Source organism: Pinus tabuliformis, chromosome 9 (assembly GCF_031772625.1).
Source record: "Pinus tabuliformis cultivar Carrire ecotype Pingquan chromosome 9, CPIR1, whole genome shotgun sequence".
NCBI classification, from domain to species: domain Eukaryota; kingdom Viridiplantae; phylum Streptophyta; class Pinopsida; order Pinales; family Pinaceae; genus Pinus; species Pinus tabuliformis.
The window spans coordinates 144,690,585-144,707,783 of NC_142307.1; the positions used below are offsets into that span (position 1 = coordinate 144,690,585).

The window sequence follows — 17,199 nt, forward strand, 5'->3', positions numbered from 1 at the left end:
GCTCGGATAAGTTATTGCTGACGTAATAAATTACATGCTCCTTGTTATCTGGTCCATCCTGGACTAATACCCCACTGATGGCTACATCTGATACCAATAGATATAGGGTATAACATTTATTGTGGTCAGGTGGGCTAAGAAAAGGAACTTGAGATAATGTGCCTTTTAAAGCTTCAAATTGATTTTTGAGCATGATCATCCCAATAGAAGGGAATATCCTGATGAAGAAGGCACATAAATCCTTGCACACAAGTAGCATAATCGGGGGCAAAGAATCGTAATAAATTAGCCTTGCCCTACAAGATTTGTAACTATTTCAATGCTCTTGGAGGTGGTACTTCCTTAATGGCTTGTACTTTGAGAGGGTCAACTCTAATACCTTGCTGGGAAACTATAAATCCTAGTAGTCTTCTAGTATTGACACATAATACACACTTGAGAGGGTTCAAGCATAGACTATATTGTCGACATCTCTGAAATACCACGTAGAGATCCTCCAAATGGTTAGCACACTTCTTGGATCATACTATAAGGTCGTCTAGATAGGCAAGGATAAGATGAGCTAAATCATGGAAGATGTAATTCATGGCCCGTTGGAAGGTCGCACTGGTGTTTTTAAGATCGAAAGTCATAACTTGGTATGTGAATGTACCCGAAGGGGTTGTGAATGCAGTTTTGTACTGATCCGTATGGCGAATCTGGATCTGGTTCTACCCAGAGAACTCGTCAATGAAGGATAGGGCCTCATGATTAGCACAAGCATCAATGACTTGGTCGATGAATAGCATAGGATATTTATCTTTGTGACAAGCTTTGTTCAAATCTTATAAATCAATACAAACGCGGATGGTGCCCTATTTTTTCATGATGGGTACAAGGTTAGAAACCCAAGACATGTAAGCGATAGGATAGATGAACCCAACTTTGTGGAGTTTATCAATTTCCTATTTGATTGCTTCTACCTTGAAAGGATGTAACTGGCATTTTTATGCTTGACGGGATGGGCGTCAGGCCACGTGTCAATATAGTGTTCCACAATGGTAGCACTGATGCCTAGCATCTCAGAGTAATCCCATGCAAAAATATCCTTTTATTCTTGGAACAAGGACGTGTATGCAGTTATTTCCTCTAGAGAGCATGCTGCCCCCAAGGAGATCTCTTCGACTTTTCAAGATTTATTTGAAATATTTACGTTAATGGTAGGTGAAATATTTGACATGTTCCCCTCCTCAAACACATCGGATGATGGGATGGGATTTTTGAACCAATCGACCTTTCCTAGTGGTATGATATTTTTTAACTCTACGACGCATATATTTTGGGTTGGTGCACTAGTAGGTACAAACGCTTTTTCGGGTGAAAAAAATGAATGATGGTGCATGGCATCCCATGGACATTTGTGTTCCATCATGGCCTCTAGAATATCTTCATTTGAGTGAAAAATATTATTTAGTGTTGACTTGGGTTGTGCCAGGTATTGAGGTTGGGGTTCGGACCTGGTTGTGCTGGTCGACAAGCAGGAATATGATTCGTTGGTTGATGTCGTAGAACCAAGCGAGGTTGACAATGTGCAGATGGGATGGGTCTACAATGTCGGTGGTGTTACCACTAGTGGGGTGGATTTTGTAGTCTTGACACCAGGTAGTGGTAGAATTTCAGTTATGGTGGGTTGATAATGAGTGGGAGGGAGTTATTGAGGTCTTGTTGGTGTACAAGGGGAAAAAGTATCTTCCTCAATAGGAGTTTGATGTTGAATCCTAAGCTGTCAGAATGTTTGTAACATATGACATGTCTCAGTGCTATGAGAGGTACTGGTGCAGATATCGCACATCAGACTAGTAATAACCGAATAGATAGTGTGGGTGGCGGTATTGCTCATAGTATGAGATGATGACGTCTGATTGACAACATGTGATGGGAAATATTGGTGTGATAGCCATATTTAAATCTCAGTATTGGTGTCACGTGACTTCCTAGTGTGGGTTTGCCTCAAAGCTACTCTCTTCGCGCGAAAACGTGGAAGGTATTAACGAGACAATTCCTTGTATGATGTGATTGAAAGAAAATGCGATAATAACAACGTGTGATTTTCTCTTTATTGGAGAGATGGATTTGTGGAATTTGGAACACTAAGCGAAAGATGTCATTAAACTTACTCAATTCACGACATTGATTTACCAAGTGGTTGGGTTTGTCACATAGGGCACATGTGAGGGGTGATCTTTTTTTCAGACAACCTTAGATCATTTTTTTCCTGATCTAGATTGATGATGGTGAGAGGAGATATAATGATGGGGGCCTCACTAAACTGTTGGTGACATTTTCTCCTCAAACACACATAAAGTGGACCTAGATGCTTCATTCCATTTTGTGGTGTGGTGTGGTGTGATGGTTTGATATCTGACCTGACTAAATCAAAATTCTCAGTGATAAATCACCGCATGAATCCTAGCATAGACGGGAATCGAGAAAGATGGGGACAATGTCGCACGTGATGATTTCCTGCACAAATATGGAAAGTGTGACATTTTTTCTTGGGTTAGGTGCTTTGAGAAACACAATTCATTAGATATAATCGGTTAAATGCCCTTAATTCAGTACATTGGCTTATCAAATGATCTAGTTCATCACATAAAGCGCACGTGGGTGTTTGTAGGGGTGTTGCTGGTCTGGGTTTCCTTCGATCATGGTAGGATTTTGATGGAATAGAAGAGGGATAGGAACAAGAAGCTTCTTCCCTCGTGACGTAAATTTTTTTTTTGGATCCATCCTTTGTTGGGAGTAATGGGGTATTAGTTTGGGTGAATGCACCTAACACATCTCGATATCGAGGAATTTTGGGGCATGATGAGTGTAATGCCCGTATTTTGTGCATATGGAGCATGCATGGTTGGTGCGCAATGCTTTATGACGTGAAGGTGTGCTCTTTTCTCCAGCAGGGAGAGGAGGGTTCGCTGGCGCTTTTGGGGCATGTAGAAGAGATTTGATCTCGTCTAATTTGGGGTACATATTGGTGGGGTGCCCAACTGTTTCACACCAAGGATAGGGTTGAGGGACCCTAGAGGAGGAAGTGTTTGAAGCTTCCATCTTTTTACCTTTTTGCTTATCCATTTTTCTATCACTAGTTGGTGTTAGTGCAGGCGCTGCTTATTGTGGTGTGCTATCCCGAGGAGGAATAGGACTAACACCTGTTGCAGTGATACCTGAGCTTGTTGACCTAGCCTGAGGGCCCAGATACCAGACCGGTATTGCCAAAGCCATATGGGGCAACGAGTATTGCGATTACTTGGTGCAAGACAAAACCAGGTGGGCGGAATAAGAAGGGTGCTTGAGTGATGGAATATGGTAAAAAAGTAGGATCAATAATAACAATGTTGTATCTAAAACTGGTTTCCTGAGCTTGGGGGTGTTTGATGAAGTCATCATGTACATTGGTGCTCCTCTGGTTGGATAAATATTCTCTATCACAAGAGGGTCTCCTAGGAATTTCCCTAGGAGTGTTGATAACTTAAATTGTCCCGTGCTGAGTTCAGTGTAAGTGGTGATCCATTCAGGAGAAGATGAGACAAAAGGTAGCACACCATCTGGTGCACGTCAGGTCTTCTTCTCATAATATGTGAGCTGATCTATTGTAATGAGTTTTTTGTCACGGGGGAACATCATTACCCTGAATACATACGAGGAAGCTGCTAACATATCATACATGTAACTTTGACCTAGTAGGATATTGTAATTCAACTGAACGTTAAATACTTCAATATCTATTAGCAAGGTTTTTCCATCCAATTGTACTGGAAAGCCTTAGTATAGGCCTATGGGGGTTAAAGGGCACCCGTCGTATGCTCTAAGTGCGATGTCATAAGGTTTGAGTTCATGGGATCTGAGTTTCTGCCAAACAGATTTGGACATTACACATGTGGATGCCCCTTCATCGACAATGCAACGATGGATGGTGATGTTTTGGACTGAGACTGGAATTTGGAAAGCAATGGATGATGGTAGTCATGGGGTAGCTTTATCCAAGTCAAAGACCATTAGGCGAGAATCTGTAGGGTCAATTACACCTAGAGTGAAAAGTAGGGATTTTTGTTGGGTTGGGCGTGTTTGTAGTACCTCTAATGCTGACATAACTAAGGGAGATTGCGCTCAGTCATCGATTGTGTTGTAGCTATGAGTAGCTTTTGATTTATGTCATGTTTGTCGAAAAGGTCCTTATATCATATTCGACATGGGTTCTATAGGAAGTCAAGGAATGGTCAACGATGTTGTAGGTGTTGTCATGGTCGAGGTAGATGGGTTGGGTTCTAGGGGAGCTTCATAAATTCTATTTCACGTTTGCAAGAGAATATCTTCCCATGCCATGAAAATGTTGTGGTTAGAATTATTATGGGGGTTCCCTCCATAAGGATGTGGATGGGATGGTTGTTGCTGAGTGTTAACCACTCCCTGATGGGGGAAAGGGTCCTGCATTACTGTAGTTTGTTGCCCTCCCTGGCCCCTATTGTCATGTATCCTTTTCAACTCAGGGAGTTGAGGAAAATGATGGGTATAATGACCATATTCCCTGCAGATGGCACATGAATGATTAGTCCGTAGAATTTTGTTCTTGTTTTGCCTCTGTGGGTTATTATTGGCCAACCCCTAGTTTTGATTCCGGTTAGGGTTGCCCGTTTCTTGTGCCAGCGAGGGTTGTTGCTAGTTGCTGCCCCACTGTTTAGGCTCTCCCTTTGGTTTTCTCTTTGGTATTTTCTCAGCAATATTAGGTGGGTTAGTTGGGTTCAACTGCTCCTCTGATTGTTGTTTTTGAGCTAGAGAAGGTTGCAATAGGTTAACCTTGCATTATTTTGCGTTGGTGGGTTATTTTGTTGTTGTGTGGGGAAAGGAGGATACTAGTTTCCTTATCCCTGATTGGCATATGGATTTTGGGAAGAGGACATTGCGTCTGTATTCCTAGAGGAGTATTGCTTTCCCTGTGGGGGAGAGTATGGGCCTCCATGCGTGGGATGACATTGGTTAACCTTACTAACCATATTTTGCATATGTGTGGGTTGACTGGGGTAGTATCATATGAGCTCTAGTGGTGGTGTGTTTTGCATTGCATCAAATGCTTGGCCACCAAACGAGTATCCAGGGTAGTGGTAGGTATTGCTGAGTTGGCTTTAGGTTATGGACCCTATCAATCCATCAAAAACATTGGATGCGCCTGGTGTCTCTTTATAAGTTTGCAGGCGTGGGGCGTCTAGAAGCACATGATAGATACATCCAGATTAGGTGTATATAAGCTCTAGTTATTGAGCTTTGCTAATGGCTTCTTCCTCATTATGCAATGATGAGTTTTCCATGCCTTTTGAAATTTCCAATGTGAGGGATCTCAAAAATAAGTCGAGGAGGACTTTGTCTTCAAACTGTGCTTTACAGAAGCTACGACGTTTCCACCATTCATGGATATGATCCAAAAATGTGTGTAGTAGGTGTTAGTTTGAAGAGGGTGAGTAGTTCCAGGCATGAGTCATGGCGAATCGGGAGTTGGAAGAGTGTGAGGAAAGTTGTAGATAAGGAGATAAATTTTCCATGTGATGCAGGAGGTTGGTCAATGTACCATTTTGCTACTGGCCTAGTAAGGGTGCCTTGAAATAGTCGTAATCGAATAATATCGTCTGTGATACTATTAGATGAGCACGATAGGTGAAAGGTTATGACATAGTTTCTCGGGTCTTCTCATTGTTTCCCTTCAAATTTTGGAATGTCCGAAGGGAGCTTGGTGAGCATGGCTGGCCAATTCTAGCTATGCGCGGTTGGGTCATTAGTTAGCTTACTCAAATTCGACAGGTTTGAAGAAGCTAAGAATAGGATTTGTGATTTATCTGCCATCGCCAAACAATTTTGGATGGCTATATGTAAAGGTGTCCTTTGAGGGGAAGTGTTAGGAGAACTACCTCAGTGGGTGTCTCGTAGACTATTTGGAGGAGTGTTATGTGGGCTCCCCAAAGGGTAGCATGTGGGGACCTTTATGGGGTTGTGAAATGTGTGGCTTTGGCAAGGAGGGGTCTCAAGCAAGGATGCACAAATAAAGGAAGATCCTATAATGGTCTCTATGTGACGTCCTCTACGCCTAAATGGAGGAGTCCTAACACACCTCCTAGTAATGGGGGGAGGTTTAAGAATCATCTAGATCGGCGAGGAGTCGTGAGGTCCCATATGGTGTCGATTAGAGTGTGTGATACTTTGTGTGAGGTCAGGGAAGGATATGATTCTTCAAAGCAAATAAATCACATATATAAAACAAAGTGAAAAATAAAAATATTACTTTCCCTTTAATTTTAGCCTATGTGATCAATCAAACAAAAAATGGTTTTCGTTTTTCTTTTTGTATGAAAAAAGATCCTAAGAAGACCTATTCATCCTTGCCACTCTCAAAGTAACTGGTCCTTGCAGAGATATCTTCTGATGGGTCTTGGGGCAACGTCCTGAAAGAACTGGCGATGCCTTCCAGCAATCGAAGAATCAACCAAGGTAATGAAAATGAGGCTCAAGTGTTGCCTGCACCGTCACCTATAGGGAAATGATGCCCTAGATTTTGGCCACTAAAGTACCTTCATCCTAGGTGAGCTTCCAATTCTTTAGCTTCTTGGTAGTCAATTACCAGTATCGAGCACTAGATGGGTCGACTATCCCCAAAGAGTATCGCACGCACTGGACCTAAGTCGAACCCCATCTGAATTGGGTCTCTGCCGTGCTTGGGCATTCTTTTCCATGGGATGATTGAAGGATTTTAAGCTCCCTAAAAAGTCGACTGCTATGTCTCAAAGATGTAACATGACCATGGCAACTTATGGGATGCCTAGCCCCAATGGTCCTAACCTGAACTATAAATTATTTGGTGGCCCCTGTGGGGAATTTAGTTGGTTCAAGTTATGGTTGCTTTTAAGGGTCTTACTTTTCTTTAGGGTGTGAGATGTAAGCTAAAATAAACTAAGTATCAAAAGCTCTGGAAACTGGATGCCTTCTAATATGAATTTTATAGAAGCTTAGTGTGTGGTGTGTAATTGTGTGCAAGTGATGAAGTGAGCATGTAAAGTGTGAGAAGATGTGGATATTTAGTGATCTATTCCAATATTCCCCTACTTACACTAGATTTCAATTGTTCCTTGCATGAAAAAGAAATGATATGCGGATAATGGGCCGCTTACTCTTTTTCCTATTACACTATGTGAATTTCAAAATAGGGAGATGGAAATTCAAATGTTTTAAGAAAGTTTTCATATGCAAACCCAGGTTCGTCTAAGAGACGCAAGGGAAGCATAAATTACTTATTTTCTATAATAACACTTGCTCCTAGTCCCATAAAATGAAATAAATGAATGCTTTGGTTAGTAACAAGATTTGTGGATGATGGACCACTTACTCCTTTACTAATTAAGCTATGTGAAAATTGACAATAAAAGTAAAGATAGTCTAATTACCGAGCTGATTGTGACTAGTAGAGCAATTAAGTAATCTAAACTAACTAGACATTTTTTTCGTAGAGGTGAAGGCAATTCACTAAAGGCTGCCAATCACCTAAAAAATGTGAAATTACAAGGTATTTTTTGCTTTCTGGAAAACCACACTGGTTTCACAATGCACACATGCGGCGACGTGTTTGTTAGAGGAAAAGTCGCTGAGTGCGCGTCTATATGAAAACTAGCCGCACGGTCGACAAGAAACTGTAAATTAATAAGTTTCTCAGCCAACAACACGTCCACAACGTCCTGCAAAAATTCGAGAGAGGTATTGAACACCTTGTAAGTCGATTATGCATAGAGAAGGTCCTGCAAACACAACCTTTAGATTGAAGAAAAGACAACAATATGGTCACAATTTTGTGGTAATGCTTTTGTAGCAATGGTATACCAAAAGACACCTCCTTAGAAATTAGTTATTCCCTAGAAAGGAACACAAATAAAGTTGGTGTTGTTCGTGGATAGACTTAGATAAACAAAATATTACAAATAATGAAAAAAATGCATATACAAACATGAACTAAAACAAGGAGATAAATACACAAACAATGCTAATTCGAGCAAACAAGTTAACAAAATAATGGAAAAATCTCCCCTTATTGACTATTGGTAGTAGAAGTTCAATACAATAGATGAACATTGAACACTTAAAGAGAATTCTTTGATCTATGGTGCTAAAAATTCCTCAGCAAGGAGGGTCCTTTCCTCAATCTCTTTGCAAGATTATCCTCTCAATAGAAGAAGTATGAAGACTCTCCCAATGGTGGTCTCTTCTCCTCACACCAAGATGATGGATTACTTAGAAGCAATATGGCCAACATGCTAGTGCTCTTACTTTCTTTGCTTCAACAATGAAATGTTGGGTTGCTCTGATAACAATTTGGCCAACATAACATTGTATCATATTTCGGTTCTCCCATGGTTTGTTTATATATAATTTTTGAATTCATCTTCCCCCTCTTGGCTCATGAATGACAATGACTCATGGGTAGGACAAGATGATTCCATTGAGGGCTTCGTATCTTCAGGGTGACTCAAATTCGACTGTCCTGGACTGAGATCTTGTAGAGTCTCCAAAATGTATTCAAAATATCATCCACTTTCACCTTTATGGCCATCATTTCACTCACATGTCGCAACTCCATGACCATATAACCTTTCATTAGCCTCCATTTTTATAATTATATGGGTTCCATTTGTGTTTTCCAAAAGTTAATGATTTCTAGTATTATAAGTGAATTAAATGGTTAAAACTTTGAAAAAAGACATATACTTACTAATACTTAAAAGTGGCTTGAGTTTCCTGACATATGTAGGTCATTTGGAAGCTTCCAAGGCACCCTTATGTGGCCTCCAATGCTCAAATTCGAATTCCCCTCAAGATATGGACGAAGATTTGGATAAAGGTCAAAGAGGATATGTGTCTCATCATTACCTATTTGAGTTGTAACTCTATGAAATTTTCTAGGGATCTAGGGAGAGAATAATGGACCTCCATTAATGAGGTAGCTTCTTATGTTTTTGTATAAATAGGAGAGCCTCCTCCTTTCAAAGGCATGTGTAAAGTTTGGGAAATTCTCATGTTTTGAATATAAAATTTGGATTTGGCACCATTCTCATGAGTGATGTTCACTTTGATTTGGTTATGCTTGCATTTGAAGCCTCTCAACTTTCCATCTCTCATACTTTTGGATTGGCCACCTACAATGTGTGAGATTTATTGATTTTCATAGATTAAGATTTATTACTTTTATAGATTAATATTTATTTCTTTCATATATTTTCTTGTGTGAGAGGTTAAGAATGATTGTTTTTGCTTTCATTTCATTTGATGTGGTTTTGATTATTCATTTCATAGGATCTTGATTTGATAATGAACACATGATCTCTTAGAGTATATTTCATCTCATGCAATTTCATTTCTGAAAGAGTGGTGTGCTTTTCAATTCCTGCAAGTGTGAAAGATTAAGATTTCAATTCCGCACGCTATACTATAATTGTACTATAATTTCTTTTGAATTGATTGTTGAATTAAAATAGGTGAATTTGGTTTTTCGTTATTTCGTTTCGTAGTTAGATTGATATAAATTGGGAGTTAATTTCTAGCATATATAGTGCACGCACGCTTCGCAAGTTTTATGAAACCCCTGGGTTGACATTTAAATGATAGGTAATTAATTTGCCTCAACATTTTGGCACTGTTGCCAGGGAAGTGTGCATAGGAACTAGATTTCAGTCTAGATTTCATTTTTTTTTTTTCCTAGATGCATAAATCATTTAGCTGCATATCATTCATATATATATATATATATATATAACCTTCAATCACCTACCACCCTCACTATATCACCTGGTGCAGTAAGAGCCACACATCCACATCGTGAATTCTTATTTTTGTAGGTAGAAGAGGTGACAAAGGAGGATGAAGAAATGGATGAAGATGATGAAAATGAGGAAGATCCTTTTGGATTTCCCATTTAAGAAATGATGTCAATGTTCAAATGAAGAACATCCCTCCATCCGTACTTCCTAACTTCAAAGGTATGAGATCAGAAGACTCGGAAATTTTTCTTTTTGAATTCGAAATCATTGGTAGATCTTATGGCTACTCATTACAAATTCAAAAATTGAATTTGTTTCCAACAACATTGAAGGATAAAGCTATTAGATGGTTCATGAATTTAGGAACAAATTCTATAAGGACATGGGATGATATGAAAAGAGTATTTTTGGAAAAATATAAAAATCATTACAAACACAATGACCTTAGAAATGAAGTCTTTATGATGAATCAAAAAGAGGATGAAAATCTAGAAGACCTAGTGGAGAGATTTACTTATAATATCAAAAGATTTAAAATGCATAATATAGGATCATACATATTAAAAATTCTCCTACTAAATGCTATAAAGGATGAATGGATTGATCTTCTTAACCTGGTGGGAAAAGGAGATGTTTATCAATTGTCATTTCAAGATATTTGTGAATTGCGTAAGAACATATCAAGAGGAAAAGCATAGTATGCAAGATCCTCTCAGGATCCTATTATGGAAAGAGTAGGTAAGTCGACATTAGTATTGGTAAGTCAAATTGAACTTAACAATTTGCTAGACATTTTTGGTAATTTAAAAGAACAAATTGATATGCTAAGAATGGAAAACAAGCAAATAGTTGAGAATGTTGCTTCATTTACGTTTTGCTCTAAATGCAAAAAGAAACATGCTTTGCATGAATGTCCACTTGATAACATTAAAATGTATGCAATTTGTGCAGGATCACATACTACTAAAGATTGCCCATCACTACCAGGGTTAAAGGCAGTTTACCAAAAGGATAATGGAGTGAATCAAGCAAAAGAGCAACTCTGTTATGTAGCTCCAAGAGGACCATGGCAGCCTCATCAACCTAATATGATGCAATATCCTTGTGCACAATTTTAGGGTTATGCACAACAATCTCAAAGTAATTGGCAAACACCTTTGCCTTGGCAACCTTGGCCATCTCAATCCCAACCTCAAAACCAATCTTGGAAACAGGGTTGGGAAGAGCCTTACAGAGGAAATCCACCATATACTCAATCTTTCCCTCACTATCCTCAATACCAATATCAATGCTATTCATACTATTCACCTCCACCACAACATCCATTTCACGCTCAATTGACCTCAATTCAACCATTACCATTCGCACAAGTACCCCAAAGATCCATTTCCACTCCACTACCTGCACAACCATTTGGAATCCCCAACAATAAAACACCTCAATCCACTCATAATGTTGAGGTACTGCAAAATAAAGCACCAATTTCCATTGAAGAACAACAATCAGAAGAGGAAAAATATTTAGGTAACTTCCAAGAATCATGGATGCATGTTAAAGAAGAGAAGTTGTTGAAACCTGAGTTTCATGTAGGTCTATCACCCGATTCTATGAATGAAGATCACATCTCTGAAGACTTGCATGACATGATATCAGAAAACCAAGGAAGACAAGATTACATTGAATCTTGGTTTAAGATAGTTATCGAATCTTAGGATTCCATTTTTCAGTATCTTCTAACATTATTCAAATCAAGGCAGTTGGTCTCTCATACACTCGTACATATCAAAGAATATATTTCAAACCTACATATGAGTACATCTATGATTTTGTTACACACATGGCTCCATTGGAAACACTCATATACTTAAAAATTAAAAAAAAAATCAAGTAGATAAATTAGGAAAAATAAAATCAAGCTTGCTGCATTTTTTTAAAACTTCATTGCATTTTTTTAAGCTTTTAAATTTTTAGATTATATTTATTTTCTTGCATTTTAATAATTTTTTTTTTTTATAGAAACAGATATGGATTTATATTAGACATTGGCCAAAATGCCTTTCACCGGTTACAATAGATCGGGCATAGCCCTTGAATTTTCTTCCACTAACTGATCATAGGCCCCAAAATTTGGAGATCCACGTATTTTACTCGAGACTAGAGAATCTATCTCCGTTAATTTTCCTATCTTAAATGTACAAACAAACTGATTCAGAATAATGCAGTAAAACATAAATCTATTTTATGGTATGGAGTCCCACTCCTCAATTCCGTCTTTCAAGAGAGAGCCAGCGGGAAGTGGCACCGCCCTGTTGGCTTCCAAATCAACATCTTTATTGTTCCCCCTCAATACATGAAGGAAATTTGCAGTCTGGAAAGATTTCACCAGAATTCTGATTCTTGAAATCACTCTTGCCAATCTAAGATCTGCAGGAGAAGAATCCTCCAATAAGACTTTAATTATGGACTGAGAATCTCCTATAATATTAACATCTGATAGACCAGAGGCCTTTGCTTGCTTGAGACCTTGAAGAAGTGCCAAGGCTTCTGCTTGAATGCTGGTGGATTGTCCTAATCCCCAAGCGAACTTAGTCACAATTCTGCCCTCCTTATTCTTTATAACTCCTCCTGCCCCAGCCAATCCGGGGTTGCCTTTCGCTGCCCCATCAAAGAACAGAGTGTATCTGGCTTGCCTGATGAGCAAATCAGATAGTTCATTCTCCTTCCCTCTGAATTGCCACTCTTTTGTATCCTTGTGTTGCCTTGTTTCTCCAGAGAATTGGAGATCCAACGAGGCACCCCAGTCTAAGTCTTGCTGGCTTAGGTTCGAGTCCGACAAATGCTCCCCCAGACTTTCTTTCCATAGACTTTTTATTTTGATGATGGTGAACTGCGGATTTAAGCTTTCATCTCTGAAGACTCTTCTATTTCTCTCCAGCCAGATTTGCCAGCAGATAAATTTCGGCAAGGAGAGCCATGCAGCTTTGAAACTTTCATTTTTTGGGAGCGTTTCTGGGTAGAAGTTTCGCCAGTTTGCAAATAAGTCAGAGATAGACGTAGGTAAGATGAATTCTGTTTTCCAATGACTCAAGAGGTTCTGCCAGATTTCTTTTGAGAATTTGCAGTCCAAGATAATGTGTTGGGCGTTCTCTTCACTGTCACAGCACAAGTGGCATCGTGAGGGACCTTGGAATCCTTTCTTCTTCAATCTGTCTTCTGTTAAAATTCCTTTGTGGCATAACAACCAGCAGAATGAGTCAACTTTTGGCATGGTTTTGTAAGTCCAGAGCCCCTTCCACACAGCAGGGTCTGGAGGGACGTGAGGACGATCTTGGAGGCTTTTATACCCCTGCGCAACAGTATACAGCCCTGGGGCGGCTCCCCAACCACGGGCGTCCTTCCTTCCAATGCGCAGAGGCGCCTTACCGTTCAGCAGAGTGAGAAGGAGATCGCGTTCTTGTATCAGCTCTGGAGGAACAGGCGGAAGTCTCCATCGCAGCCAGTTGCTGCCAGCCCACAGCGAGATGTCCCAAAGAGAAACACAACCTACTCTTTCCAGCCACGGTCGTAGCACTTGCAGAGAACTGTAGCTCGATAATGGGGGATGCATCATGATGCTGTCATCCCATATTCTGACTTCTTTGCCGTTGCCAGGTATCCAATACGCTCTGTCTCTGATTAAAGGAGCTGCTTTGTGACAGAGTTTGATCAATTGCGATCCTGAGGTGGGCAGTGAGGATTCCAGGCATCTTTTCCGCTTCCCCATGAAATACTTCCTCCATAAAGCTCTTTGCGCCCATCCTGGATGAGGACCAATGATTCTCCAGAAAATCTTGGCTCCCATGGCTGTGTTTTGGAGGCTGAGATCTTTGAAATTTAGGCCTCCTTCATTCTGAGGCTTACAAATTTTCTCCCAGCTTACCAAAGGGATTTTCCTGTCATTGAGATTGCCACCTTTCCAGAAGAATTTGCGTATGAAGGCTTCCATTTTCTTGATGATGCCAATGGGAGCAAGGATTACAGAGAATTGAAAGATGGGGAGACTACTGAGAACAGATTTGATGAGGACAGATTTGCCGGCAAGGTTTAACCATGAGAATCCCCATGCTTGAATTTTAGCCTTGAATTTATCCAATAGAGGGATCCAGTCTCTGCAGTAAGCTAGTTTTCGGAAGATAGGAAGGCCCAGATAGGTAAAAGAGGTCCAACTGAGGGAGGCAGAAAAGCCAAGGATTCTGGTGATGGCCGAAAGAATGGAGGCAGAGATATTCCAACAAAAAACTTTGCATTTACCTTTGTTCAAACTGCTGCCTGTAGCTTCGCTGTAATCGTCCAGAACCTCCTTGAACTTTAAGGCGGAACTGACAGAGGCAGCCCCTAACAAGAGGGTGTCATCAGCAAACAAAGTATGATTTACATTTTTTACCCCTCTGGCTATGTTGAGCCCCAGGATCTCTTGATCAACCAATTTCTAGTCAAGATAGAAGCTCAGGATAGAAACATGGAGGACAAAGAGAAGCAGAGAGAGGGGGCAACCCTGCCTAAGCCCTCTAGAAGCTTTGCCAGCTGCTCTCCCATTCACTAAGGGAGAGATCCAAGGATTGACAATACAAGCACGGATCCAATTGATAAAGCCCATTCCAAAGCCAAATTTATGCAAGACTTCCCAAAGAAAACTCAGTCTGACACGATCAAAAGCATTTGCCAAGTCTAGTTTAATTACCATACCTTTCTCTTTGCGAAGTTGGCTCGAATGAATCGCCTCTTGCACTAGAATGAAATTGTCAGCAAGCTGTCTCCCCTGAACAAACCCACCTTGGTTCTCCGGAATGATGGCTGGGAGGATGCCTTTTAGCCTATTTGCAATCACCTTTGTGATTATTTTATAACCAATATTGCAAAGAGAGATGGGGCGGAACCGATTAAAATCTTTAGCGCCCTTTTCTTTGGGTATGAGGGCAAGGAAGGCAGAGTTAGTGCTGCCCCCTATTTTCTGGCAATTTTGAGATTTCAAGATCATTTTGTAGAGGTCTTTCTCCACAATCTGCCAACAGACTTGAAGGAATCTTGTAGTGAAGCCATCCGGGCCTGGGGCTTTGTCGGGCTCCATGTCGGAGAGAGCATCTTTTATTTCTTTTATAGAGATCTTAGCTTCTAGATGCTGATTCATTAAAGGGGAGATCATAGGAGGAACAACTTCCAAAAATTTAGAGTTTGGGTCAGTCACTCCCTCTTCTCTGTACAAATTTTTAAAGTGATTGAAAGCTGCTCTCTTTATGCTCCCAAAGTCTTTGTGAGTCGAGTTTCCTTCTTTGATTTCTACAATAGAATTGAAGCTCTTTCTAGCTTGAGCTTGTTTATGAAAGAAGGCAAAGTTTCTATCTCCCGCTTTAAGCCATAAACTTTTGTCTCCAGTGCTCTTCCTCCGAAAGGTAGGCTTTATGGAAGGTTTGTTGAAGCTCGGCTTCCTTATCTAACACTTCTTTAGTGATTTCTACATCTTCACTTTGAGCATGATGCTGAGCAAGTCTGTCCTGGGCCTGCTTTCTCTCATTTGCAGGGGAGGGGAGAGATTTGGCCCATGATTTAAGAACAACTTTCAGTCTTCTAAGTTTTTCTTCCTAGATGAAGAAAGGAGAACCCTTCACTGGCAATTTCCAACTGTCCTGAACCATATTCAGGAACTCAGGATCCTTGACCCAAAGAGGATTGAATCTGAAAGGTATGGGGCCAAGATCCTTGTGATCCAACATCTCAAGCATAATAGGCTTATGATCAGAAACACTGCAAGGGAGGATATGCAATCTGGATTCTAAGCCCAACAAAAGAAAAGAACTCTGCACCAAACATCTATCAAGTCTAGCAGCAATGTGACCAGGGCCTATTCTTTTATTGGACCAGGTGTACTTACCATTTTCTGAGGGGATATCGAGCAGATCCCAGTCTTGCATGAGATCCTCCACCCACTCCCTTGCTGGGTCCCTTACGATTGTGCCTCCTCGCTTTTCCTCCATGCGCAGAGTGAGATTTAGATCACCCGCAATAATGATGTTTTCCAAGTTCTCAGACTCCAACAGGTGTCTGACGGAGTCCCAACACTCCCTTTTCTCCCCTATATTTACTGGGACATAGACATTAAAAAGGCAGAATGTCTCCCTCGAGTCCACAGGTTGTAGCTTCAAGAACAACCAGTGGGTATTTTGAATCTCAGAGACCAACCTATACTTGAGAGGATTCCAGAGAGAGCCCAGCCCCCCAAAGGCTCCCCGAGCTGAAACTGCTTGGCCTCTGCTTCCCTTCCAGAATTTTTTACTGGTTTGGAGAAACTCATTGTCCTCCATTTTGGTCTCCTGGATCAGAAGAATATCTGGGGCTTCTCTTCTAATAAGGCTTCTCGTTGCTTCTTCTTTCGCTTTACTCCCCATTCCTCTGCAGTTCCAGGAGACGATCTTCATCATTTAGATTTATGATGATGGGCTCCCTTGGAACCCTGTGCTTGGTTTTTAGGTATCTTCGGATTTTTGCCAAGGAGTTTCTCCAGCGTGGGTTGACTACCCTGAAGTTTGTCTTTGTAAGTTTCCTGATCTCTCTTTTCTCTAGCAGTTTTGCGGCCCCTTGCTGATCTTCTGACCGATTTCTGCGTATCCCCTATTTCTCCTTCCTCCTCTGACTCCTCCGAGTCATGTTCCTCCTTGGAGGCTTCAGTTTTCTTATCCTTATTTCTTGCTGTGGCACTTTCTTCAGGTCTTGATCCTGCTGAGGCCATTTTTTCTGAGGGTTTATCTTGCCTATCCTCTTCCTGAGGAACCTCTTCTTCAGAGCTTAAGAACTCATACCTATTTTTTTGACTTATTGGCTGAGGAACATTTTGGGCGGAGGCAGGCTGGGAGCCTTGGCCATTTGGGGCCCCAGATTTCTTGTGAGAGGTCTTTGACCGCTTAACTTGATTCCAACCATCTTCCTTTCCTTTCTCTGATTCCCCTTTGTTCGGACACCCTCTTGCAAAATGACCGTAGACGTGACATTTACGGCATTTGAAAGGGAGCTGCTCATAGTCCAGCACTTGCACATGCGTCCAACTGCCAACCTTTATTTTGATAGCCTCCGGGAGTCCCACCTCTAAGTCCACCTCGACACAGATTCGGGCGCAATCATACTGATCGTTGTTATTTGCTCTGTCAATGAACTTTCCCAAAGCATTGCCAATGTGCATGAGGGACTCCCAGTTCCAACAGTGCACTGGAAGATTAGGGAGCCGAACCCAGACAGGGACTGCCGTCGGGACATCCACGGCCGGATCGAAGTCAGGGGTCCATTTATTTAGGTAGAGACCCTGAGGGCCCATGAAATAGGGCCCATTCCTGAAGATCAAGTCTTT

General features: G+C 40.9%; 1 protein-coding gene across 1 annotated transcript; it reads right to left on the reverse strand.

Annotated features, from left to right (window-relative positions):
• Positions 1–15,442: 15,442 nt before the first annotated feature.
• LOC149147524 (uncharacterized) lies at positions 15,443–16,246 on the reverse strand. Its single transcript, XM_089441861.1, has one exon. It carries the CDS (start codon positions 16,244–16,246, stop codon positions 15,443–15,445), a length of 804 nt encoding a protein of 267 aa, XP_089297987.1.
• Positions 16,247–17,199: the final 953 nt, after the last annotated feature.